At 41.3% G+C, this 27,702-nt stretch overlaps 1 protein-coding gene and 1 long non-coding RNA gene across 3 annotated transcripts in view; one reads left to right on the top strand and one right to left on the bottom strand.

Annotated features, from left to right (window-relative positions):
* Positions 1-19,467, top strand: part of GNA14 (guanine nucleotide binding protein (G protein), alpha 14) — a 148,338-nt gene extending 128,871 nt beyond the window's left edge. The window contains exons 3-7 of the mRNA XM_004677555.2: positions 12,125-12,279; positions 14,377-14,505; positions 15,845-15,974; positions 18,077-18,230; positions 18,787-19,467. Coding sequence (XP_004677612.1) covers positions 12,125-12,279; positions 14,377-14,505; positions 15,845-15,974; positions 18,077-18,230; positions 18,787-18,977 — 759 coding nt within the window. The 3' untranslated portion in view covers positions 18,978-19,467. The remainder of the gene's footprint in view (positions 1-12,124; positions 12,280-14,376; positions 14,506-15,844; positions 15,975-18,076; positions 18,231-18,786) is intronic.
* Positions 16,372-27,451, bottom strand: LOC105853319. Of its 2 annotated transcripts, XR_001145165.1 has the most exons (7): positions 23,711-27,451; positions 22,981-23,056; positions 19,778-20,960; positions 18,990-19,079; positions 18,435-18,557; positions 17,894-17,994; positions 16,372-16,646 (listed from the first exon to the last, which is right to left on the bottom strand). It is a non-coding gene; the product is annotated as an uncharacterized LOC105853319 (long non-coding RNA). The 2 variants fall into 2 exon arrangements; XR_001145166.1 differs by lacking the exons at positions 17,894-17,994; positions 19,778-20,960; positions 22,981-23,056; positions 23,711-27,451 and having other exon boundaries at positions 18,990-19,075.
* Between the last annotated feature and the right edge of the window lie 251 nt (positions 27,452-27,702).

Raw genomic sequence — 27,702 nt, forward strand, 5'->3', positions numbered from 1 at the left:
AATAGGAATACTACAGACTGTTGAAAGGAGGCATTAGTGTATTTTCAAGCATACTCACCATTGAAAGGGAATTTGTTGTGTATCTGACCATCGGACTTAACTGGGTGTCCTCTATTTTACTTACAGTCATGTGCTTTGTAAACCTTGCTCACTGGTGGTGGGTTCTCTGTAGGAGCCCTGACCTGTCAGAAACGCTGCAGGCTCATGTGAACATAAACAGCCTTTCCTGTGGCTACCGAAACAAAGCCCCCACACCCCTACATGCCTCTCAGACCACACATAGTTCCTCAGAAACCCCCTTTACTGCTTCAAAGCTATCTTCTTGGACTTGGGTTTGTTTTGTCCCAACTTCTGTGACCAGCCGCAAGAAAGGAAGGCGGGAGGCAGAAAGGCTGAGCAAGCAGAGTTTATTGCTCCCGGACAGCAGCTGAGACGGAGCCCCTAGGGTGGGGTCCACAGCTACTGCCCACTCAAAAAGGGGGAAAAGTTCTTTTATATAGATCTAGCTTCACATTCCAAAGGTGACTCATCGCTGTATCCCCTGGTGCTAGGTCCAGTTCCTCCCACCTGTATCTCCCGGATGCTAGGCCCAGTTGACTATCAGTTTGTTATTCCCTTTAGCTAGTCCCATATCAAGCTTGGATATAAGGCCAGATTCTTTCCTTGTCAGTAAATCTTTGGTTCCCAACATTGTTCACCTGCAGAGAAGTGGGTAATGGCTGCTAAAGGACAGTATGGACCAATTTGGAGCCCTCCAGAGACGGTGGCCGCTCCTCTGCTGTCCCACCTTAAGAGAGCCCAGGACATATGCTCTGAGGGTTGCAGGGTTGGGAAGCAGAATCAAGGATGAGTGGACCATTGGGAAATCTGGGGTGACTTGGTCTCCAAATGCCACTCCCAGGCAGAAATGCCTGTGGGTTGTCACTGCAAAAGGAAAACAACCCAAAATGTATCCAGATAAAAACCGCCATTTCAAAAGCACGTCATTAAAGCAAGCTGTGACCCAAATTTTTGTTGTGGTGTGCTTGAGTTTTTCAAGCAATTGAGAAGAATGGAAAAAGTGAAACACCAAAAGGAAAGAAAACAAAAAACAAAAATGTCAGACAACTCTCTGGGAGTTTTTAACTTTCAAAAGTATAGTAAGTCCTAACTTCACATCAATGATTGTATCTTTGAAACTGTAACTGTAGGTGAAAGAAACTTGAATGAAACCCGGCCCTGTAATAACATCTGTTTTTCAACGTTGGCCAGGTTCCTTCTTTCTCATTGGTGTTACAAGGAAATGACCCTGAATGAAAGGACGTGATTTGAGTGTCTGCCATGTGTGGTTGCACATGATTTTGGAAGTGTGTAGGGTGGTGTGAGGTACGAGCCTGACTATGACTGCAGCCCAAATAGACTTGCATTCTCATACCAGAGGCTCTGGAACCTGAGAGCCAAGTGCAGTAGGAGGACCTCACATAGCTCCTTGCTTGTGGGGGGACACCAGCTGCCCTCTGGCTTTTTTCCTCACTTTTATCACACTTTTCCTGCTATCCAGCCTGGCTATGAGGCACTGAGGGGGTCACACAGACATTTTAGGGACGGGGACAACTGACCTCAGTCTCTTTGCCACTTGTTTGCTTATGACTAGTAGAAACATCTAAAGCTCTATTGTCAATTTTATACACTTCAAAAGCACAACAATGAAATGTGAGTTTATAGAAAACTGCCCTCGAAGTCTTTAAAGTAGCAGCAAAGGTGCCCCTTCCTCTAAACTCAATCTCTTCATTCTTCTTAGTTTCACTCTCTTTCAGAGTGAAAAGGTCTGGGGCCTTACCCAGACATTAACTCTGGGACAGGCAGGCAGACTCCAAGATCAATCACACCAGGTGGCTTGGGTGGAAACAGAGGTGCAGGCTACAAGCACCATGGAATCGCAGTTAGTGAATTTGCCTCCAGGGGAACTGCCAGCAGGTGGCGCTATGAGTCCCAATGGCCTCGACTATATGGCCAGGGTCTGCCCAGTCATGTAACTGGTTTTACGAGCTGTTTAGTATAAAGATGATATCCTTCAGAGAAGGGATTAAAGGCTCCACTGCATGGTGAGTACTTGAAAGACTTCTCCATGGAAACAGCTGGGTCATGCTTGCTCACAGCTGGGTGTCAGATGCTCCCTTACATATGTTAGCAACTGACCATGATAAAGCTTATTTAGTTGCAAGTCCTTTATCTTTGAAGGCTCCTTTCCTGCTCTTGAGAAAGATAACTGGGCATCACATTCTGTATTCGGAAGAATTTCATCTTAGGTTGGAGAAGAGTACTGGCAGGCAAGGTGTGCAGCAGACAGTCCCTCTTGTTCTCGTGTAGATGATCACTTTTAAAAAGGTTTAGAGGCAGCTGATGTTCCTATTCCTCTCTCCCTGTGAAATGTAAATGTTTTTACATCTGCTGAGTGTGGTGATTGACTGCAGGCTCCCAGCTTAGGGCACTTGGGCTGGAAGGACTGTTCAGCCACGACTACCTCTTCTCCTCTCTAAGGCTCAGTTTCCTCATCTGTTAAATCAGCTTCTTCAGAGTACACGACCTTCTATGGTGTTTGTAATGACTGAATGATGTCATACGTCAACCAGCTGGGTTACATTGTAGTGACTCAAGCTAGGTCACTTGTGATTATGTCCTATTTCTTAATTTCTTTATTACTTAATAATAAAAAGTGCCAGAAAGCTTTTGAGTTAAAAGAATGAGGCTTGAAGGAAAACAGAACACAAGTGTTTAGGACACAGTTGTTTCATGAATGTCCACTGAGTTACTTAGTCAAAAACACGTATTTGTTTGAGTTTCCCAACCTCTATGGAGAAGAGAGAATCAGCTTTTCTTACATGATTCTTATAGCCCACAAAGCAAAACCTCCCATTCCCTTAGGGAAGCATAATTGTTCCAAATATATATTTCCATTTATTTATATATATATATTCTCTCTCATATATGTATCTATATTTCAAATATGTATATGCAAACATATTTCTTACATGGGACATCATCCAGTAAGCGCTAACTTATGTGAGATAATAACCATCAGTAGTTCCTTACAAGGACTTCTTTTAAGACAAGGAAAAGGTAAAAGACTGTTGTACTCTCTGGAGTTCTGAGTAAGACTACGTAGTAGGCAGAATTCTGTGGTGGCCCTTAAGACCCGCACACTCAGGTACAAGCCATTCATCATCCTCTACTCTGAGCGTGGATTAATGGCATGGTGAATGGTGCTCCTGCAACTAAATTACATGATGTGTTACAGGGAAAGGATTTTCTAGATTAGCTGAAGTCACTTATCAGTTGATTTCAAAAGGAAGATTATCCTGGATGGCCTGACTTAATTTGCCCAGGAGCAGGAGATCCAGGGTTAGATAGATCTTCCTGCTGATCTTGAGCTGCCTTGTCATCAAAGGGTCACCAGGCTGGGACACAACAACATCTGAGAGTGACCTTCCAGTGACAGTCAACAAGAATATTTGGACCTCAGTCCCACATCTCAAGGAACTGAATCCTGCAACCACCTGAAGAGGATGCTGGGCTCCAGATGAGAATGTAGCCAGTCAAACACCTTGATCTCAGGCTGGTGAGATGCTAAGCAGAGTTCAGCTGCACTGTGTCTGGGCTCCTGAGCCACAGAAGCTGAGAGACAATTAAAAAAGGGTGTTTCAAGCTGCCTGATTTGTGGCAGTTTGTTGCACAGAGGGAAAACTGATGCAGATAATGTGGTTGAAGTCCACAGCTTTTGGGTGGATTCGGAAATGAAGCATAGAATTGTCTAGGGCATTTGCCAACTAAACTTAATATAACATTAAAAGGAGATGATAATAGATGTGCCAGACAAATTCTTTGTTGCAGACTCTAATATTCTCAATATAAGTAAGACCTTTGCTCTCCCAGTAGGTCAGAGTCAGGCTTTTGGTTTGTCAGCAACAGAAACAGGAAGTATATGCAGAGGCAATGGCGGGGGTCGAGGGAGAAGGCTGGAGAAATAGCCTCAGAATGGACGGAACCTGCACATTCCTCCAGTCTCACTACTAGGAATGCCACCCAAATACTGGATTTCATCTATTTTCCCTTCCACACTATTATCCCTTCATTCTCCAAGTTCACAGTCTGAGTGAAGTGGGAGCCTGGCATTTAGCCACAGGAGAGAGGACATCAGTATTTACAGTTGTTGGGATCACCAGGTAGTTTCCCCAAAGAAGACTGTGAGCAGAAGGAAAGAGAATGCTTTTAGGATGGGGAATCCTTACCCCCAAACAAGGAGGCCCACAAAAGTAGGACTGGACTTGTTGGGATAGGCTCTGAGTGTAGAAGTCTCCAGACCCAAAAGCTCTAAGAGTAAGGACTGAGGAAGCAGAGATAGAAGTGGGCCGGGGGAGTGGTGGTGGTGGTAGAAGGCAGAGGCCATGAAAAGCTGCTTCCTTGAGTGAAACCCGAGGTTCTGAGCAGATTAGATGCTCTGATGAGGTGGTGCTGCTGAGAACAGATGATGAACCATGAGCATCTCACCGCTGGGAATGAGCAGTGATTGCAGGAGAGCTTCTGACTTTCATAAGCCTTGCAGCTGGCTGGGGGCTGAGCCAGTTAGACCCTCTGAGAAAATGGGGCCCCAAACACCACTTACACTACATTAGTTTGGCAAGTGGTGTATTCTAATATCCTCTGAAACTTGTGTTTCACTGAGGGTATTTGAGTCCTGCTCACTGTGGCTCTACTGACTGTGTTGTTAAAGGCTTTTATTTGCTGATGTTGCTGAGCTTAATAAATTCACACCAAGGCTGCATTTGTTGATAGGGTCCTGTTGTCATTTCAGGGATTTTTATCACAGACACGCGTGCTCTTGTTCTAAGCCACCAGATGTGGAAGATGGTGGAGTGCACAATCACACGTGCCCATGCCCTGTGGTGGCCTGTTAGTGCTCATTGCTTTTTGATCTGAGATATCTGGTCAGTGTTGATGAGTATGATAGTTTTTATGTAGCAGCCTCTTATTCATTCAAACAATATTGATGTTTGAGTCCCTACCCTAAGCACAAGGGGGCATCTCATGGAGAAAGACAGCCTGAGATGCTTCCCTGAAAGTGTGTGTGTGGTTGGGGGTGGGGCAGGGGAAGAGGGCAAGCCATGGAGGAGTTGGCCCCTTTGCTTTGCAAAGGGAGGTTGGTGAAGAGAAGCACCTGCACAGTCACAGCCGGGCAGGGGAGCTGCTGCCAGCTTGGCTAACTTTCAGACTTCCTCCTAAACTTACTTGGATAGGGAAATTTTGGGTTGTTTTTTTCCCCCAGTATGTTTACAGCATTTTGTAGAGTTGTGCTCTGTATTACGCAGCACTCTAGGGAATGCAGACAAAAGCTTAGCTTCATGCTGTGAACATAAGAAAAAGCACCCCTACATGTCACTTGATAAAAGCCAGGCAGCAGAAGGATGATAAATTCTCTGCCAGGGCCTGCAGCACAGATATTCTTTGTTGCCACTAAAAGGTAAACTCATGCTCCACATGATTAGGGATTTTCCATCAGAAGCATGGCCCATATCTGCTGCAGGTCCGGAATGTTTCTAAAGGATTCTGAGTCAAATCTTAAGGTCTCCTACTGGAATGTGACTCCTCTCCTCTGTAGCTTTTATTTACATCCCCTGGGATCCAGCACACTTGGCACGTAGACCACATGTGGCCTGCTTGTTGGTGTCTGGGGACTTTGGTAGATCCAAGTCTAGCTCTTTGTCCAAATGTCTGTTGTGCATCACTTAGATGTGCTCAGCTGGTTGCTTGGTCAGGACTTTTTGGCAGGAACTATAAGGCTTCATCAAATGTTTGTACAGCTTCGAAATGCTTGAGGAGACAGGCACATTACCTGGATCCCAACAGGTTTCCACTATCTGCCATGAATCTTATGTTGTTGTAAGGAAGAGCCACAATGGAGTTTTAAAGCATGTTGGCTGAGATGGGATAACCTGAGATCCAGAGCCCTCAGGAGAAACATGAGAGAGGGAAAGCACCTTGGGGTGAGAACATATTTTGGGAGTGTTGAGATTTCTTTCACCTGATTCCAAAGTGAGCATGTGGAGAATTTCCCACAATGACAGCCAGTTTGCAGACACCAGCAGGGATTCCAGGAATTCAACTCAGTTCTGACACTGCCCAGGGGGAGCATTAGATGCTACAGGTTCAGGGTTCAGTGCCACAAGACGTCCCTCCACCACAGGTGCCAGCCACATGCCCAGGCTACTGGGGTTCTTACCAACCGCCTATAAATCAGGGGTTCTCGTGATCTCCTCAGGTTTGACTGATTTGCTGGAGTCACTCATGGAACTCAGGATACCAATTAGTGATCACTGGATTGCTAGTTTATTACAAAGGATACCAAAGGACTCCCATCAAAAGTCAGGTGAAGAGATTCATAGGATGAATCTGTCCTTCAGTCTGAATCACTAAATAAACATATTTCTTACAAGCCACAATGTAGTATGGGGTGTTGACTTCTCTGTCATCTTGATGATAGGTAAGCCTTAGAAGAGAGATGGGCCAGCACATTAGCCACCTTAATGATTTTTTAGACAATCCAGGATGGCTCTGACCCTGGGTCCCATTGTTCTTGGTGCTTCCATGCTGTAGACTGCCACATGGAGGAGGCAGTGTGCTGTGTCCTTAACCAGGCAGAACTCACTTACCCTCACTTGAAAATCATGAGGACTACTTTTGGGCTCCTGAAAGAGCATTATGTTGGTTGTATTTACCTTTATATTTTGAAGGAAGGGCATCCATTGGATTACATATTTATGAAGCCTTCGAATGAAATGGACCTGTGCCCATTTGCTGTTGCTGCCATGTATCAGGAGTTAACAGGGTTCCCAGTCAAGTTCCCAGTACAGTGCTGACTTTATATGTTGCTCGGCTGATATAGGCCAGTAAACAGAAATGGCAAAAGAGCTGCTGTTTTACCATGGTTTGGCCCATTTTGTAAATCAGGAGGGGAGACCTGTGAGTGTGAAGAATTCAGGGAGGAGATGGGATGGACAGTTCATTTCATCAGCCAGTTGGGAACTAGAATTGTGAAGTCCCAGAATGATGAATTTTTTGGGACTGATTCCCTGAGGATGCAAAAGACCACAGAACAACAAATGTTCTTGCCCCTGTCCCAGCACCAAAACCACTTAATCCTGTTGATTTTCTGTCTCCTCAGCTGTTTCTCATGTTCATGTCTGGGCAGGGAAAAGGGAAGCAGTGTCTGAATTACTGTGAAGCTCAGAGTCGAGATTTCTATAATTATGCCCACGCCCACCATAGTCTTGAGGGAGGCAACCATATAAGGCTCTGGGTCTGAGACAGTGGAAGAAATTTATTTCTTAATGTTTGTCCTTCAGCTCAGCCTTGTATGTGCCTGCCTACCTGGCGTGACTGAACTAATTCTTGATACTAGCATTTCCTCCCCTTGTATTTGTTTGAAGAGAAAACCTGTTTTACAGGAGTTGGGAGCAGATGGGTGGGAAGAACTTGAATTGTCTTAAAGGACCACATAGTTGACTTCTCTTTAATCAACAATACCCCAAAAAGAATATGGTGGATGGTGCACTGACTCCAGGGCCAGCCTGCTTGTCTTGGATTTCCGGGTCTCTGGAAATGTCTGTTCATTGACCCCAAGTTGGTTGACACAGCATAGACTTTATATAAAGTGTAAAATTATACCTCAGGAGACTAGAACATAATAAAATGGTCTGCTTAAGGAAGTAACGGAAAGAAGGGATAAAAATATTTTCTAGGACCCTCTGTGGTGGCACAATGGGTTAGAGTGCAGCACTGCAAGCCAGCCGCAGCTGCTTCAGGGCAACTTTGCTTCAGTGCGAGTTCAATCCTTGGCCCACTGAGGTGACCCACGTGGTGTGACAGACCTCTCATGACCAGCCCACTGCGCCCTTCAGCAGTGTACTTCGTTGATCTCCTTGTTCTGCTCCCCACTCAGTCTCCGGTGAAGCCTCTCACTTCCCCTGAACCTCTGGCCTGTACCCCAGTTCTGCATGTATAAATAATTTTAAAAATCTTTGTAAATGTGAAAATGAGCCTGAAATCGAGAGCGATTCCACATTCTTCCACTGGGCGGCGCTTTTGTTCAATTTTGCCATTTGCTTCCAGTCTCATGCCAGATCCGCTCTATTGCCCCTTAAAGAGTTAGGGAAATTTACTTATGTGACTATTTATAGGGCCTTATAATTAACGCATGCATACATTTATCGAGTATGATTTTCTAGAGTATTCTTTTTCTAAGCTCTCTATGCCTGTTACCATCATTCCTGTAAGCAGGGAGGTCTGAACATAAAGCCCAAGGCTCTTTTTTTTTTCTTCCTCACAGCCATAAAACTCTTGTCCCACAACAGTGTTTGGAAAGAGTGGGTCCTCATAATTATATGCCCACTGACTGAGCGATGAGGAGGTTAAAATTACAGCAGCAGACAGCAAGTTACTTGAACACATTTAACTAGAAATTATTATCCACACCCAGGAGCTCAGCAAACATTTTCCTGTAAAGAATCAGAGAGTAAATATTTTTGGATTGGGGAAGCATTCTGGTTATGTTGTAAACACTCAAGGAAGCTGTTGTAGTGAGTGAGATCAGCTAGCCAGTGTGGCAGGGTTTGACTGTGCTCAAATACAGTTTATTTACAGAGACAAGCAATGAGCGGGATTTGGCCCACCAGCTGGAGTTAACCCTGACTAGCAGCAGCACATGCCGGTGCCATACAGCCATTAGAAATCGTGGGGGGCGGAGACTGCCCACAGATGTGGGCAGCGGAGGGCATCTGTGTGTTGCCCAAACCCCTCGACCTGAGCACGAAGGGTGATGTTTCCTAGCGTCTTTGGTAGTCAAGTGGTCCTTATTACTAATTCAGGCCATTGAGCTGCATGTCTCCTAGCGAAGATCTCCAGGTTCCCACTTGGCCCATCAAACTTCCCACTGCTTCAAATTCTCTTCCTCACTTGTGAACTGGGTGCAACTAGTCTAGCACAAACTTCAGGGTCCTGAAAGCTGATGGAAATCACTTGGAGGGAGTCTGGGTTTCTGGTAACTGTACTGAGCAATTCCCCTCACATGATGGGAGGAATAGGAGTACAAGATAAACCTGTGTGTGTTGCTAAGTCACTGAAGTTTTATAATAGTTAAATTTGCCTGTGGTAATCATATGTTTGAACTTGGATATGAATAAAAGAATTAAACCATTAAGAAATGCTCAGAGACATGCTCCCCAGGGCTGACTGCCTTCTGTATTATTGGAGAGCAGGGGATGAGATTTGGTGCTCAGCCTTGACAAGTGTATGTGTAGGAAGCAGTGCTGTCTCAGACTAGGCCCAAACTAGTCTGAGAATCTAGTCAGACTGGGGATAAGAGAAACCAGAAGACCAAGAGCTAAGTGGCCCCGTAAACAACAGTACGTGAGCCACCTTGCCCCTTGTCCCGAGGTGTGGCCTGGTGCCTTGAGTACATGGGTTTCTTTGAAATAGTCCAGGTCCTCCTTTGCATTGCTTCTCTTTCTCTGTGGATGTATGAAAGTTTTAATAGCCACTATAATAAATGAACTGTGGCTTAGAAAATAAGTGTTTGTCACATCCATCTTAATTTTGTGTGAGTTCGGCAGTATTGGTGGTGGACTCAGCACCACACAGCCTTTCAGGGTTCCACGTTCCCTTTACTCTGAGACTCCCCTCCTCTTGGTCTTCATGGTCCTCTCCTTGCATTTGAGAAATGGGAAAAGAAAAAGTGGAGGAGGATTGAATGTGGCGTGTATGAAGGCCAGGCCTGGTAGTAACCTGCATCTTTTCAGTTCAGTTTCCATTGCTCAGAACTCAGTCTTACGGTCCTATCTGACACAAAGGAGGCTGGGAAATACAGTATCACTGTGAGTCCAGCAGGAACATGAGAAATAATTTAATGGACCCATGGAAGTCTCTTTTCTTACCAGGAAACACTGAGTTACCAACAACGAAATTTACAAATAAAATTTGGAATCATCCTGCTCTTGAATTAAGATCTTGTCAATGCTGTGGATTGTGGTAAACCTCATTGTCTGGTATAACCACAACCACAATCCATACCAAGAACAAGATTCCTTACAGGTGATTGCAAAGCTGCAGGAAGCAAACAGAGTGAAGAAAGCATTTATCACTTCCCCCACAAGGTAGAGTGGGGTGAGCTGGGCAGTTGATAGTGGGGCAGTCTTTTGATGCAGTAGTTCCTAACCTCTAGCCCTGCATGTCTGTCTCTCATCGGCCTTCTCAGTATATGGGGTGGGTGGGACTGGGTGGGTCCTGGCAGTCAGTTGTCCCAGCCGACTCTGGGGTATTAAGTAGTTTCTGGGTTATCAAGACAAGTAAGACTTTAGGTTCATCTTACTGGCATTTCCTGACTTGACCTGGAAACAGATGTTTTAAATTTAAAGGATGAAGAGAGACCACCTAGTTCTGAGAGGCGGAAGGATGTCAAAGAAGGGGAAGACTTTCTGCTCCATACATACAATCCTCAGGTTCTCCATTCACTATTCTTTAGCCTAAAAAGAGGGCAGAGGATACAAAATGTGCCTGTGGATGAGCTTTCCATGTTATAGTTTGAGGGCTGTCAGTGTGTCTTATTTTTGCAAACTGACATTAGGCACTTGGTACAATGATAACATGACTACTACTTACACCGGGGTGACACTTTGTCAGGTTCTCCTGAAAAATCACTGTCTCCTTTTATAAATTAAGATGCCAAGGCAAGTAACTTGTGGGGTTCCTTAAATGTCTCAAGTGTACTTACTTGAGAACTTGGGAGTCCTGACTTTTTACCCCAGGCACTTCCCGCTTGATCTTGTTTGAGACTACCCGCCTGAGGCTCCGGAGTTTAGAGTGGGAACTTCTCTCTACTCTGGATGGATGTGGGCAAAGTCATGCTGATTTCATCACAGCCCTTGGTTTTGCCCGCAGTCAATATCTCTCCCTTTGTCACTTACTTCCTGTTGGCCGATTATGAGAATGAACAGTGTAAGTTGACTCCTCAGGGGGGGTACCATACAAATCCAAGGCGACTACAGCTGCCAAATGGATGCAGTGCTGACTCACAGCTGCGGGTGGGCAGCCAGCTCTGTGTGATGTAATTGCCGCGCAAGATGGGCAGAGTGCAGGAGACCGCTGGCTCCCGTCTCGCTCGGCAGGATTCTCTTGCTGTAACTTGCAGCCAAGAAGGGGATGCTGGTTCTCTGGGGCCAGTACGTGCACATGTTGTGGGTGCAGGCCAACCTTGTCGTTTTCATTTTCTAGTGTTTGGAAACATTGTTGGCCTTGTGCTAGCCTTCTGCTGACTAAATGAGATAATGTAAGAGCCCTCGGTGCATAGTAAGTGAGCCGCAAATGGTAACCATTATAATTGTAATAATTACAGCAATAATCTTTAAAATCACTTAATAATACAGCAACAGTAGTAGAGCAATAGTGCTTATAATAATGGTAATAACATACAGAGTAATATGCCAATCAGTGTGGCACGAGGGGATGTGATGGGTGTGGTTTTCTCAGTAGGAAAGAGTTTTATCAGTGGTATAGAGAATTCACCACTCAGTTTTGCTGTAAACCAAAAACTAAAAAAATACGTATTTTTTCAATAAAAGACAAGACTGGCAGTTAATTATGTATTTCAGTTATGTGAAGACAGAACACTCCCTTTTTGCCTACACTGGGCTGGTCTGGCTTTGACTACCTCATCCTTGGTGTACCACCAGTAGCAACTATTGCTTAAAAATTGTCCCATTGGCCTTGAGTTTCTTTAAAAGTACGTTAATTAGGAAGTCAGGTTTGTTGGTAGGATGATTATTGATCTTTCCAGAGTTGTATTCACCATGATGTTGAAAGCTGGTTGCAACAGACCCCCGGTTCTTGGACTTTCTGTGGTGCATCTCTGACGGCCGTGCAGCTATTTCATAGCAATCAGCAGGGCTGCATCTGGGTGGCAGTCAGAACCCCCAGAGGGCATCTATCTGCATCTGGGGAGATCTTCCCTAACACAAAGGCAGGTCTTGTCCCCAAGTGACCAATGTGGCTGGTTTCCTTTCTTTTACCTAATGGATGATTTTCTTTCCCTGAGTAGGAAAATGCCCAGCTAATCAGAGAAGTGGAAGTAGACAAGGTCACCACGCTCTCCAGGGACCAGGTGGAGGCCATCAAGCAGCTGTGGAATGACCCAGGAATCCAGGACTGTTACGACAGGAGGCGGGAATATCAGCTGTCAGACTCTGCCAAATAGTGAGTTCAGAGCCCCAGAACTCTCAGACGGGTATGGATACACACCAAAGCTCACTGGAGAGAAGTACACTGTTTGCTAAAGGGCAGGCAACTCAGTGTCAATACTACTCCTGCTCACCTATATCCTCCTCACCCTTCTCTTGGTATATCTCTTATCACCTCCAAAACCCTCATTTACCATGTGCATCTCCAGATATCCTTGCTCAGAGTTCCTTTCTAGGGGCTCAATCAAATGCAGGGTTATCTTGGTGGTACTGATCTTATTTGGGCTGGTGATCAGAACACAGCAGATCCAACTGCTCCAAAAATCAATGCAATTACACCTAGCAGTGGCTGGTCTGGTGCTGCCCTCTAGTGGAGCAAAGTAGGCTCTGCAGGCCCAGCACTGGAAAGGAGCCCGGTCACTACACCTTGTTTGACTACCCAGCAAAGGCCAACTATACAGTACTTGGGATCTATACAGCAAAAAATCATTACTCTCTTAAGGGAAAAATAAATAGATGTATGTGCATGCAAACTACCACATAGACATTTTAAGAAAATCATATTTTCTTAAGAATCTTCTGATATTGCCTCTGTCAGACAGGTCCTTAGGCAATTAATTTCATCATGGTGCTTCTTGAAGAGGTGAGGAGTTTTGTTTCTGCAGCTCTGTGCCTTCCACCTTGCCTCATGTCATCCTTTCTCCTTTGAAAGTCAAATCCTTCCTAGACCTGTCCCCTTCCCTTCAGTTGGTCATTGCCTCTGCGGCTGGTGTAGGTGGTGTTTCACTCCTAAGAACGTTTAGGTTCTATCGATGAGTCAGAAGAAATAAATGGAGCCCTGGGAAGGTGCTGGATCAGCACTGGAGACAGCTGGAAGCAAAGAAGTATTTCAAGGAAGAGGGCAGATAATGACAGCTGGAGAGCCAGGGATGAATCTAAATTAGCCAAGGCATCTCTGGCCCTTATCTAGACAGATGTCGGCATTTCTGTGAAGGACTTGGCAGTTTGATGGGGCTCTTGATGTAGCCTGATCTGGTCTTTTCAGGGAAGGCCTGAAGCCTGGGGCAAGTCCCCTGAGAGGAATGTGGGGAGTGGCTAGGGTACTGGCTAGAAGGGTGACAGAAAATAGTACTCAAACCCAGCAATTGTCTAGTCTTATGGCAGTAGCACCAGGAATATGTGCACTTTTCCTTGTCAAGGTTGGTGGCTGTTAACCTATTCTGCTAGTAATTGCTCTGCTTTAGACAGGCACAGCGGTTAGGGCCGCAGTTACAGTTTGTACTCTCTGCCGTGAAGGAACATTCTGCTGGTAAAACAAGGCTTTAGATATCAATCACACACACGTGATCTGGGGGACCCAGGTGCTGTCTTCCTGCATTAGGGGCTGCATGATGAAGAGCATTTGTCTGCCACCTCTTGACTCCCTATCATGCGACCTGCTCAGCCTTAAGCAGACCTAGGTAGGGCTGCTTGCTCCAGAGAAGGCAGGGTCAGCCTTGCTGTTGGCCAGGGCTTGACTAAGTTGTCTTATTTGAATCTTATTTGAAAAAAATGATCTTATTGTAGAAAAAAATGATTATTTTAAACACAGGGCTTTAATATATGGCCAAAATTATTCTAAGGCAAGTTCTGGGCTATTTTAGGAGATGTCTAATTTCTGAGCACTTAACAGGAAAATCATCTTGAAAGAACTTCTTATAGGTCTGTTTTTACACCTTTATATTTTCCTAGAGACTCATTTATTACAGACCAGCATTTACATGCTATAACATTCTTGGGCGAGGGGTCATGGAGTGGGGAGGATGGCCATTAAAGGAAGGAGGATAAATGGGAAGTCAACGAATCAATTCCAACATCCTGTTTCTTTTGGGATTGAGCTCACCGATTGTGATAAGGCATAGCTTTCAGGATGAAGAGATACAAAGATCTTCAGACTTATACTTCCCAAAACAGTCATAGTTGGACTGGAGGGGGCCTGGCCCAAGTTGGCTTGCAGTCATGGATAGAATCCATGAGTCTGAGCAGGGTCCCACCATGAGTTAGGCGTGACCTCCCTGGAGTAGGATTGACACTTCTCCCTTCTGTAAAACAAGTCTTGTTCTCTATATCATAGTTACCTCACCGACATTGACCGAATTGCCACGCCATCATTCGTGCCAACCCAGCAAGACGTGCTTCGTGTCCGTGTGCCCACGACTGGCATCATCGAGTACCCATTTGACTTAGAAAACATCATCTTTCGGTAAGAGTGTCTTCCTGACATGGTCCATTAGGAATCTGTCTAGGTTTGGAAGTCCCTGAATGGATTCTAAAATAATATCACTCCCCAAAGATGTTATGTCTCTTGGAGTGTATCTGCTCCTTCACAGGATATTTGGAATTGTGTCAGTTCTCAAGTGCTAGAAGGGAAAGAGCTCATTTCTCTATTCTCGATAGAAAAGTCCCCTTACTGACATCTGGAATAGTTCTTATATATGAAAGACAGAGCTGTGTAAGTCTGTAAGCAGAAATTGAACATACTATGTCTTTTCCAGAAATGTCAGTAATATTTCTTTTACTCATTTCTTTAAAAACAAAAGTAAAAACCAAAAATACAGACTTTATTAAAAATTGTGCTGGATATACTCTGTACTTCCAGTTCTTTTAAGATGATTTAAGTAGGTCTTCATTGCATTTATTATGTCCCCAAAATCAATACTATCGTACATAAATATGGTACACGTAGCATTACAAATTTTGAAGCACTTTTACATCCTCTAGTTGAGATATCACAAGTCTGTTACTGCCATATCTAGGTCCTGTGTAAACCTCAGTGCTTCCGGAAAACTGTCACATTGGGGTGGTGGAGCCCCTTCGACTAGCCTCTCTGTATTGTGTATCTTTGTAAGTCCTCCTGTGTGCACATGAGTTCATCTAAACATTTAAGTTGCAAGCAACATTATGTAGCCTACAGGTGTATTTGCTTTGCCTCAGCTAATACTGTAATAAAAACGTTGGAGGATTTTTGCTTAAAACATTTGATACCTAGTTTTTCTTGAGAAGCTGGAACATCTACTCAGAGTCTGGCTACATGGTGTATGAGACAGTCCTCTGCTGGGCCCTCTCCAATAGTTGCTTTCGTACTTCACAGGTCAGTAGATTATTTTTCATGAATTGTCTGACCCTTGGAGCATGTGAGTTTATGATCCACTGGCTACAATTCTCTGAAATCTCTCCCAAAGCCATAGATGCAAGGTTTGGAGATCCATGTTGGACAGAAAGCACTTTGCTTTTCTAGGAATGAAAGGTTGCATCAACTACAGAAGAAAGGATTTCTTGATGAATTAAGAAAAGCCATGAAAGGTAATAAAGAAGGGGTTGAAGAAAGCTTAGTGGAACTCGGTGATTCCTTTCAACCCCAAGCAGGCTCCACTTATGTAGCCTCTGCCTGGAAATAGCCAATGGTGGATCCCTGTGGCCTACAGCAGCAGAACTCTCTCATTTTATCTCAGGGTTCTTTTTTGTAAACAATGATTAATTTATGTTCCTTTTCCCCATCATCATGCATTCCAGTGTCTTAGATTTGTGTTTCTATTGAACAGGATGGTGGATGTTGGTGGCCAGCGATCTGAAAGACGGAAATGGATACACTGCTTTGAGAGTGTTACCTCCATTATTTTCTTGGTTGCTCTGAGTGAATATGACCAGGTTCTGGCTGAATGTGACAATGAGGTATGTGGTGGAGACTTAAATTAGCTGTGAAAGACACAGCTTAAGTTTCCAAGAAGCAAGCCATGTCTGGTATTAGCTTCTGTTCCCTCCCTTAGGTTAAATGCTCTAGGAAACACAGGTAGTAAGACCCCAGGCAATTCAAACTCATATAATGTTTGAGAATCACCAGCCTTGAACTCTGGTTCTCAAAGTTAAATTACACATTGAAATTTTTTTGGACACCATAAGAACCTGAATCATTTGATGATGGGTGTGACCTGAGCACAGGATCTGATATAATGTGCTACATCAGATGTCAGCCTTATGTGCACAGTGGAATCACTTAGGGGACTTTTTTCACCTCCAAGCCTCTTTACCATGTACCACCAACAGATGCTAATACACAGGCAACATGAGGAATGGTACATCAGGTAAGCTTTACTTGTGCATTCTTTTCAAACACGACAGACCACAGTGTTTCCAAATTAGGACATTAGCTGGGTTGTTGCCAGATGCTGGGAGTAGTTTTGGGGTTACCTGGGGCAGCATCTGCCCTTCCTTCTTGGGAGGGAAATTCCAGTCAGGAATTTAATGTCCTCTGCACCGTTGCTAAAGCACTGGCCACTGAACTCGAGTTGTTAGATCTGCCTTGAGAGGTTTGAGTAGCTTGTGTTCTCTCCTCCCCTTCATGCTCTGGAAGAAAGACACATTCTAAATCAGTAAAGAACTGTGCCCGGCATGAAGTTTTGAATGCATTTTATCTTGTATTTAACACTCAACTTTTCTTGGAGTAGTTACACTACCTAACGAGGACACTATTAGCCCATTTACGACTGTCACTGTACAAGGAAGAATAGAAATCATGGAAAATTTTGTTTTCTTTAGAGACATCATATAAGAGTTGCATTAATTTACTATCCTTTAACAGGACTTGTTTTTCATATATAATCCTTCCTTGGAGAGTATTATTACAGTCAGATTAAGTAAGATTTAAAAACAAGTGAGGAAGTTGTCTCTCAGGTCATTAATTCCAGATCTTAATCCCCAAAAATGCATTGAGTGGGAGATTTTTGGCATGTCTGTGGAGCACCTATGCTGGACTTTGAAATACTTGTATGCAGAATGTTACTAGTAAGAACTGCTGCCACAAAATAAAATCTTAGCATCCAGCTTGTTCTCTATAAATGACATTTAGCTATCAGTATGCTCATCTATACCTAAGAATCTTGTTCCCTTTGTAAAAGCTCACCAATCTCCCTTTGCTGATATTACAGTCAGAGCAGGGAGACACCTTGAACATGTTAAGACTTCAATAACATTGCAGGTTTTTGCCTCGGCACATGAGAATGGAGCCCTTCATTTCACAATATATTTTTTTTAATTAAAATCTGGAATTGATTACCCAAGAGGTAAATTCCTCACTTGTTTATAACCTTCATTAAAATTTATTCTGATCTTAATAATCCCCAAGGAAATATTACATATGAAAAACTTAATTTTTTTTTATTAAAAAGTTTATTTTTACATCATTTTTCACATTTTTTTTTTTTCATCTCAATTGTAATCCCCACGGGTTTCCCTTCCCCCCCCCCCCCGTTTTTGATCCCATTCCCCACTCCACCCCCACAGAATGTCTCTGGTCTATGGTTGTTCATTATTTTTGTTATTTTCTCGCCTGGTCCATTATACTCCTGCTATGAGTGAAACCATCCGGTATTTTTCTTTCTCTTTCTGGCTTATCTCACTCAGCATAATCTTTTCCAGCTCCATCCAAGTTGCTGCAAAAGACATGTGTTTCTCTTTTTTGGTTGCTGAGTAATATTCCATTGTATATATGTACCACATCTTTCTAATCCAGTCATCTACTTTTGGGCATTTGGGCTGCTTCCATGTTTGAAAAACTTAAATTTTAAGAATGCATTTCTAAGGACTGTGCCTACCTTCCTTGTATGAATCCCAATGCATGGTCTAGAAGTTCAATCAAAGTGGGTGCAAAGATTCTTTTATCTCGTCCCATTGAGACTTGAGAAGGTTTGCAGTGCTGTAGGGGAGTAAGGTTGTGAGGACAGATGATGTGCCGCTTTCCTTTCTAGTTTACCCTCAGTTCTTTGTTCCTTACTTAGAATCGGATGGAAGAGAGCAAAGCCTTATTTAAAACCATTATCACCTATCCATGGTTTCTGAACTCCTCTGTGATTCTGTTCCTAAACAAGAAGGATCTTCTGGAAGAGAAAATCATGTACTCTCATCTAATCAGCTATTTTCCAGAATATACAGGTAAGCATGCATTGTTTTGGCCTCAAATTTTACAGCCAGATGAGGGAGCCCCGTGAACCTATTATGAGACTTTACCACCATCCCCACGTCTGAATGGAGGCAGTACTGCCTGGAATATACTTGCTAATTCCACTGTCTCCAAGACGCAGCTCCTTGTGGTTGCCTTTCTGACTCTGGACCCCTATGTGGTGCGGGTGGGCTTACCTTCACCTAGCCTTTGTGTAGTGAGGTCTGCTCTCCTCCCCCAGTCAGCTCCTGTGACCAACTGACTTCACTGCTGGTCAGATAGAATGTAGCAGCTCCTTTACCAGACTCCAGAGACATAACCTATCAAAGAAAGTTTATGACCAATTGTACATTACTTGCAGTTTCCCGTGAGGTCTCAAATATTAATCACATTTTAGGTTAATAATGTTAGTTGCCACATACTTTTTACTCTACTAACCCACCACTTTTTTCCCAACAAATTAAGCAGTATTTTAAAGTGTCCTTGAGGACCTACAAATTATTTTACATGGTCATTAATGAGTTATTTCTCTTCTTTATTCCTGTTTAGGACCAAAACAGGATGTCAAAGCTGCCAGAGACTTTATCTTGAAGCTTTATCAAGATCAGAATCCTAACAAAGAGAAAATCATCTATTCACATTTCACGTGTGCTACAGACACGGAGAATATCCGCTTTGTGTTTGCTGCTGTGAAAGACACAATTCTACAGCTAAACCTGAGGGAATTCAACCTAGTTTAAAAAGCTGCTTACCCAATCCTTGCTCAACAAGAGGAGCTTGCAAATCCTGTCTTCTAATTTCCAAGTGCTTGTGATATCACCCAAGTCCATCATGCAGGCAGGCTATATAGGACAGAGAGCGGTGATTAGTTTATAAGATTTTTTTTATAATTTTACAAAGGCACTGTGATTTTTAATTACATTTGTGTTTAAAAAATGATACAACTAACGGGCATATTTATATAGATAATGTCTTTCAAGTTTTATTATTAAATCTTGTCAAGTTATTTTTTCAGTTTATGATAAAGCATCTCTTTAAAAAAAAACTGGTAGCACATTAAACTATTGGCTAACTTTCTAAGTCAAATTAATAACTATAATAACTCACTTCTGCCACCCCTTGATCATTGTATATGACCCAGTCCTGTAAACTCAAGAAATGGCTAACAGCTCACATTATATTTGTTTGAACCATGTATGGTATGCCTAAGAATATACCATTCTGCCATTGTATTATGTTGTGTTTCTTTCAGGTCATGATTAATGTGTTCAACTTTTTGAATGTCCTTGTAGTAGACCAAAAAAATTACTGATTGAGTGCCCTAAACAGTAAAATTGCATGCATACTCCAGTTAGGTACATTCCCCCTCATGGTTTCAGACTTGCGTTAGTGTTCAAAGCTTTTCTCTGTCTCTTAAAAATGATGCTTATACCAAAGAAACCTATTTTGGGGTTGTATATTCTAGTAGTCCCTTTCAGTCACACTACTTCAGTTTCACAGTGAGATGACAGACTATTCTTTATCATTTCACTGAACCAACCTCTTAGTGTTGAAAGTACATCAGTATGTCTGGTTTCATTGGCAGTATTGCATATGCTCCCAGTGAAGGCTCTATGGTGAGCAAATCAGGTATTCAATATGAGGTCATGTCTGTGAAAACAAAAACAAAGGTACTGGCTGGGACATATAATAAACACAGCCTAAGTCCTGAGGGCTGTCAGAATGCTTCTAGATGTTGGGATCAAATTATCTTGCCACTGATGTTACTTGCTTTTCAGATAAAAATTGAGTGACTTACACAGAAAAAGGTACTGTCTCAAGATTAAGCTGTTGTGGACATTTCTCTAAAGTTTGTATCAAGTTGTAGCTAGAGTCTGAAGAACTTTGAGTTCAGAATCTAATAAAATTTACAGATAAGACCTCAAATTTAAAAAGTCTAGATCTGATATCTACAAAGGTATATTACAGTTTCTACTGAAACACTGTCTGCTCTACAATCACCCCCATTTTTTACCAAAGGTAATAACAGTAAAGCAAAGTTGTTTGCAAAATAAATCTTAGTATTGACAGAAGTGTAGCAAAGAATAACATGAGTTCTTTTCAATCTGCTTTGCTGCAACTTTTACACATTTGGGTTAGTTAATTCCCCCCTCCCATCCTTACCCACCTGGTAAGTCTGCCAAAAAGCCTATAAGAGATCAACGTACCAGGTAGTTTTTCCAAGAGGCTTTATTAGCTCCAGAAACTCAATCTTAGCTTTTATTTTTTAAAAACTATTTGATCATACATGATTCTATGCCCCTTCTAATCAAACCAATATTTCTTGGTACAAGGATAACAGATCTTTATTGCATTTGTGTACATATAAACATAGTTTCTTAGCTAAGAATACTAAGACTTTCCAAATTAGGTAGGGAGAAAAAGTAATTCTTCCATGTTATTCACAAAGATATACTTGACCAAACTGGTGTTTCATTTATATAGCTTATAAAGTAAAAATATTTCCTTAAATCTAGAAAAACAGCACACTCAAATCATCAATGTTTTAAAGTAAAAATTATGATCATTCTCATCAGTTCATTCAATCCTATGTACTCCTTAGTGACTTTCCTCTTTTATCAGTTTTATGAATTCAAATTTTCCTTACAGTTCTATGAATACATACCCAGTCCAATGGTATGACTGTCTCTGCTGTTAACACTTCTGCCAAAGCAAAACAACTTCTGTAAATTACAAAAGAATTTTTAAAATGTCAAAGTATAAAGTTTTAAAAATTCATTTTAATGCAAGTTGACTAGCAAATTGGGTTCTTTTTGTGACAAACATTTAAGACATTAACTACAATATGCCAGGATAGATCAGATTTCCAAGAATTTCTGGAATACATCATAATACCAACTGTTCATATAAATATGACCAATTGGGAAGTTTTGTGTCACTGCTGGTTTTCCAGTACTTCCAGGTAGTTTAACACATCAAAAAGCCTCCTTGGCCCTCCCTGGTGGCGCAGCAGATTAAAGCACAGCACTAAGAAGCTAAAGCCACTCCTCATGGGTTTGATCCCTGCCTACCCCAGAGGTGATCCACATGGCGTGGCAGACCTCTCCTGCTCCCCTCAGAAGTGTACTTCGTCACTCTGCCTGTTCTGCTCCCTGCTCGGTCTCTGGTGAATCCTCTCACCCTCCACATCTCTGGCCTGTACCCCAGTTCTGTATGAATAAATAAATCTTTAAAATCTTTACAGAGACAACAAATCTAATGATGTTCTAGAAAGCTTCTGAGATATTGCTGGCTTATCTGAGGGACACCTGACTGCAAGGGCCACACTTCATTATGAAAAATATATAATTACCTATTTAGGCAAAGCTCAACAGAAAAGTTTAAGACAAAAATAGAAGGCTACATTGTGTGCAAAACTCAGCTATTACTATCAAGAGGGCTCAACTTTCCCAAGGAATGAAATACCTGATGATGAAATGACATCAAACTCAGAAAATTATTTTAGTAAAACATTGATTACTTTCTAGGCAGATTACTCAAAACAAAAAACTTCTCAAAACCCTTTATTAGGAACAGACTGAGAACCTAAGAAAACTCTGTCCGTTTAGCAGATCAGAGAAAATTTTAGTTTCACATCACTGTATTTTCTCTAAACCCTTATGGTAAATGCATTCCACTCACCCAGCTTAACAAGCTTGTTTCTCACTTACTGACTTTCTGAAGTCATTTAACCTTTGTTGTCCTCTTTCTCATTTCTACAATCTGTTCTAATTTAGTACAAAATTACTCTTTTCTGTAAGGAAAATGTGTCTCCATACCACACATCTTTGCTTAGCCAAAACAGTTTGTTTTCTTTGGCATATTTTGAGTAATTTTAATTACATATTAGTATCCTCATTTCAAAGGAATAAACAAGGCAAATTAGAGAATGGGAGCTAAAAGTGTCTCAGATAGAAAAGTCAAATTCAAAGGCTGCATGCAGTCTAGCCATAGATGAGCAGCTTTCACAGTACATATATCTCAATAATGACTCAAACCATTTTGGCTTAGCCATCGTCCTAAGATGTGATCCCCTAAGAAGGTGCAAAATACAGAAACTTTACTTCCAGAGTTAGCCTTAAGCAAAGACCTCACTGTCAGTAACACTAAGGGGAAAGTAAAGATAACTCCAGTTTCTGAAAGGAATACAAGACCCTACCAGTCACAGAGCCACTAATCTGTTAACACCAGGCAGGCACTACTGCTGTAAGCCTTCCTCAGCACTGATGAGATGGCAAAGACCTCTTATGAACTGGGACCCTTAAATTTGCTTGAGAACTGGCATGGCTGGACAGACAATTCTCATCACTCATGTCTCAGGTCCCTGGATTATTTGGCTACCTGATTGTCAGACACAAACTGATACTTGCATCTTCCAAGAGTATTCTTACTGATCACAAAATGAAGCTTTTAAGACACAAAGCAAATTAAGGAAAAACTTTAATTATGGTTCTCTTCCTCATGTCATATGACACAAGAGAGACAATGGAAAACAATGCCATTCTCTAGGAGAAATGTGATCAGTAGCAGACAAGATGTTAGTAACAAAATCTCTGTACTGGAGTTGTGATTTACACAGGTCTTTTCTCCTGCTAATTTAGTTTTGGGAAGGAAGGGTCAAAGGGAAAATTTTCCCTTCACCTCACCTGCCTGGGCACTACAGACATAGATCTGGGAGAGTGGGACTTTGGTTAGAATGATTACCTTTTACTGGTTTCTGCCAGTCTTCCCGGATATGCAGTCTCAGTAGTGACTATTGTGGATTGCCAAACTGATCCCTCTATAATAAAAAGATTACCATGATAAACATAAATTTAATAATATTTATACTATCTACATAATAGATACCTAGGAAAACTGAGTCAACTCCCTAAAATAGCTTAAGTCATCACCTTAAATACATTATCAAAGACAGTTAAAGATGTAAGATGCTGGACTGGGAGAAAATGGAAAGAAGGCCAATAATGGAATGTTCACAAGAAAAACAGTAAATTAAGGTAAAGCTGTTAAACGCTATTTAAGTGGGGTGCTCTTCTTACTGATGAGTATTTCTTGTGATTTAGAGATTTTCTTCTCTTCCTAGTAACAAGGTAGGAGACACTCATACAAATGGAGATTTTCCTATAAATATACGTTTCCCTTAGCTGGGTAAATTCTATCCCCTTTTCAGAGCTTTTCTTGAATCTGGTGTTTTTTTAAAACAAACACAAATAATTCTATATATTCTGCTCCCCTTCATCTCTCTTTTGAGGTAAGTCTGTAACCATCATCTGTTAGGTGTTCCCTCAGTATTGGTTCAGTAAAGCAGAAGCAGAATCCGTGAGAAGTGCAAGTGCTTCGAATTAACGGACAGTTTTTTCTACTTTTTACGTGATGGTGTATTCACACATGTAAATACACCTCACTTAAGGATTTAAGGAGTTATACTTCTTACCTCCAATCAGAGTACAAATTGAATTCGGATCAGTGACATGAATATCTTGAAAAATATTCTGGTGTTACTCCTCCTTCCATCCCTGCTGTATAATGCAAAAGTGCAAAGTCATCATTACAGACTGAAAAGTCTGAAGTTTCCATCCTCTCAACCTATACAGGAAGCCAGCTACCTGAAGATAAAGGCAATATCCACTGATGACCAAGGAGCCAGATAAAGATTTAACAATGGGAACCCAGCCTTTGTATCTCTGCAGTGCATTCTTCAGAGGAGATTCAATCTTGCATTGCCTTCCTTTAGCATCAGCATATCTTTAAGTAAGGACAGCTATAACTAGAAGTCCTGCCAATCAAGTATTATTACTCTCTTAATGGCTATGGGTCACTGGCACAAGCTATGCAACCTCTATCGACTGACATAGTCCGGATAGAGACAGAAGTGCTCTGAAAAATCAGACTTTCCACGCTAACTTATGTTATGACCTCCCTTTTTTGTATCACTATTCCTACCAATAAAAACTCAAACTTAGGTTTACTGGAATAGTTCTAACAAGGTAAAATCTGTCAAACTGTTTATTGGACTTGAATCATCACTTTATCATTGAGACTTTATTTCCAGTTAACACAATTGTATACAACAAACTGTGAGCATTCCTGTACGGACACTTAAGTTTTCTTATCAGTTAGGATAGTTACAGTTAAACACTTCCAAGTGTTAAACTATTCAAAAGATCATCATCAATGCTAGAAAAGAATTATGCTTATAGTTTTATGCTAACCATAGCAACATTAAGCCTTTAAAAACTAACCTTCACTCAAAACATGAATGCAAATGCAACAGTTTTTGTGGAACCTGACAAAGTACTATTAAAGATCTATCTGGAACAGTAAAGGTCCATATTAGCCAAGACAATTTTGCACAAAAGAACAGATACAGGAAAGCAGCTCTCTTAAGGATATCTAGAAACATCAACATCAAGACAGACAACTCTGAGGACTGGGAGTGGGATACCAGGCATTCCAAGTCACAGATTACTTCTAATCATTCCAAGTGGCATATCAAAAGGACCCAAGCTAATCAGCAATCAGGGAAATTTTAAAAAGTGTGGATTTTTCACTGGAAAATTTTTATACTTCCAGTATTAACTCTACAAGTAAAAAAAATCTAAAAATATACTTACTATTTATTGAAGTGAGCTATTCAAAGTTTCCAGAGGTTGAGAGGCACAGTTTCGGTGCTTAAGAATTCACTAAATATTACCACTCAAAGCTTTTTGGTCAGCAGTGATTATACTGGGTTGGATGTTGACTGCTCTGAAAGATCAGGATCTTGGCCAACTTATCTACTAACACACTTACAAAGAACCAAAAGAGGGTATGAGACAGCTGAGGGAAGGTTTATGGGAAATGTTTCCAGTTCTGTCCAACAACTTAGAAGAGAGGCAGATTAGAGATCAGAAAGTTTGTTAGACTCAATTTATTTGACAAAATTATATACACACTGTTACATGGGGCAGTCATCATGCTAAGCAATCTAATTATACCATAGCAAGAAATAATTCTTACTTATAAAAAATTAGTAATTACTCAGCATGGCCAACTAATTTTCAGGGGAAAAATAAAGACTAGAGTCAATTTCAAGAGGAAACAATTCACTGTAAACATTTGTCTTCATATATTATCTTATCAGAATCCACAAAACAAAGGCAGAGACTGTGGAACAGGAAATAAGGTGAGGAGTCTATATAAGAGGCATAAGAAACATGAAAGGGAAGGAGTTATTCCAATAAAGCAGCACTATTTGATCACTACAAAAACTAATAAGGGCGTATTTTTAAAGTGCACATTCCCTGAAAAATTCATGTAAGTAATACACATATTCATGTACAGAGACTGACCATTAAAAGTTTAACAATGTATCTGACCTTGTAACAAATCCTGGATGCAATTTCTGTAAGTTTCTGATTATAGTTATAAAATTATTAATAGTGAGAACATTTCAATGTAATTTACACTTTCATCTGAATGTTTTTCTATCCCCAAGTTGGGAGCTTTGAGGAAGCCAACTGTTATGATGGCTTCCAGCAGTAAGAATATGTAGGGCCTATTCCACATGTTCTATTTAACTACACTTTTTATTACATAGCTCTCACCAGGGTTCTTGTTACAAGGAGATCAGTAGAAAGAACACAATAAATTTTAGAGCAATAATACTAAGTGATAGGTTTTCAGTCACAGGGATTTGTCAATGCAATAGATAGGTATCAAAGCATTTTGTTAAATTGTAGCAATTTGAATCTGTATACAGTAATAAAAACTTTAAAAATATACTCATATTAACCTATAAAATTTGATGTTACATATCCTAGGTAGTTCTCTGGACAACTAAAATAAAGTATTGCTTTCTTTTTTTTCTTGAAAATGTTATAAGTTTTTAAAAAAAGACCTCATCTGTAATTCTAAAGCAAACCTTTACAATAACATGGAGTAACTTACTTTACAAATGAGAAAGTAAAAAAAAAAATTCAATTAAAGATACAAAGAGGTTTGTGATGGAGTAGAGTAGAATCTGGTATCTTAATCAGTCTAAATGCTGAGCTGTTTTTAGGATAGCCCTGAAACAAATATAAACTTAGGCTAGCTGTGGTAGGAAGAAAAGCAACATGAAGAAAAATCTGCTAATAGGTGTACAAATCAACATTTGAAAGCAAAGATTCTAAAAATCATGAGCATTTTAAGGATTATTACCTTGATTAGACTAGTATCAATAATGAGTAATTTCAAAAGTATATTTCAAGGGATTGGTCAGGAATTTGAATGGTCCCCTGTTATAATTTGTTAAAGGCGCTCGAAGTAAAAATTACTGGGTAGCACCAAAGAAAAGCAGACTGAATAAATTTTGTATTAATGCCTGCATAAAGAATACACATAGGTGGTCTACATTTTCTACTTAGATCCTATAGAAATGAGGCAATCCAATTCTTCATGGTGAGAGTGCATTGACAGTTGCGTAGCACCTCTAGAGAATGAGTATATAGGCCCTACAAGAATGCACTACTCTATAGTCATTTCATCATTTTTAAGGGCCTTTGTCACCTGTATGGTTAATCAAACTGAAGCTAAACACAATAAATTCAACTCACTTATTAAAAGGAGAACTTTAGTCCTAATATTAGTAAAATGCTTAGTGGGAGAAAGATTGAAATACATCTAGATAAATAATATCCTGTCATGCTCTTTTGAGTAGTGTTTGTGGATCAATTTTTTTAAAGCTTTCTCTAGTCCCACTGATACCTGGTATGAGTTGAACGCTGATACACAGGTATTGGGGTATCAGATACACACCAGGAAAGGAAAACATGTTATAAACCAAAATTGAAGCTACCCTATCTTCTCAAAGAAGGTGGTACTCAAAATCTGAAGACCCCCTGAGTAATGAGCCTGCTGCTCCTTATTCAAGGGCAAGCCCCATACCATCCAAATGTTCTAACAATTACTGGATGGCTCGTGTCTCATAGTGATTTTCAAGGCTTTAAAAAAAAAAATTCGTTCTCAACAGGAAATAACCTTTTATATCAGGACCCAGTACACACAGTTATAAAGTATATAAAACAATTTTCAGTAAACAATATTCAACTTTGTTACCTGCAATATTCTCTTCTTTACTAGTTCACTTTTAAAATATGCTGGTCTTGGGCCCTTCCTGGTGGCACAGCCAGTTAAAGCAAAGCATTGCAAGCTGGCCATAGCCACTTCAGTGCAAGTTCAATCACCGGCCCCAGAGGTGACCCACATGGTGCCCCAGACCTTTCCTGTCTTGCCTGCTGCTCTCCTCAGCAGTGTACTTTGTCAGTCTACCTGTTCTGCTCCTTATTCTGTCTCTGGTGATTCCTCTCACTGACCCTGCACCTCTGGCCTGTACCCGAGTTCTGTATGCATAAATAAATCAATCTTTAAAAAATATGCTGGTTTTCAGTTTCATGACTTATTAGT

Source organism: Condylura cristata, unplaced genomic scaffold (assembly GCF_000260355.1).
Source record: "Condylura cristata isolate star-nosed mole 26May11 unplaced genomic scaffold, ConCri1.0 scaffold00006, whole genome shotgun sequence".
NCBI lineage: Eukaryota > Metazoa > Chordata > Mammalia > Eulipotyphla > Talpidae > Condylura > Condylura cristata.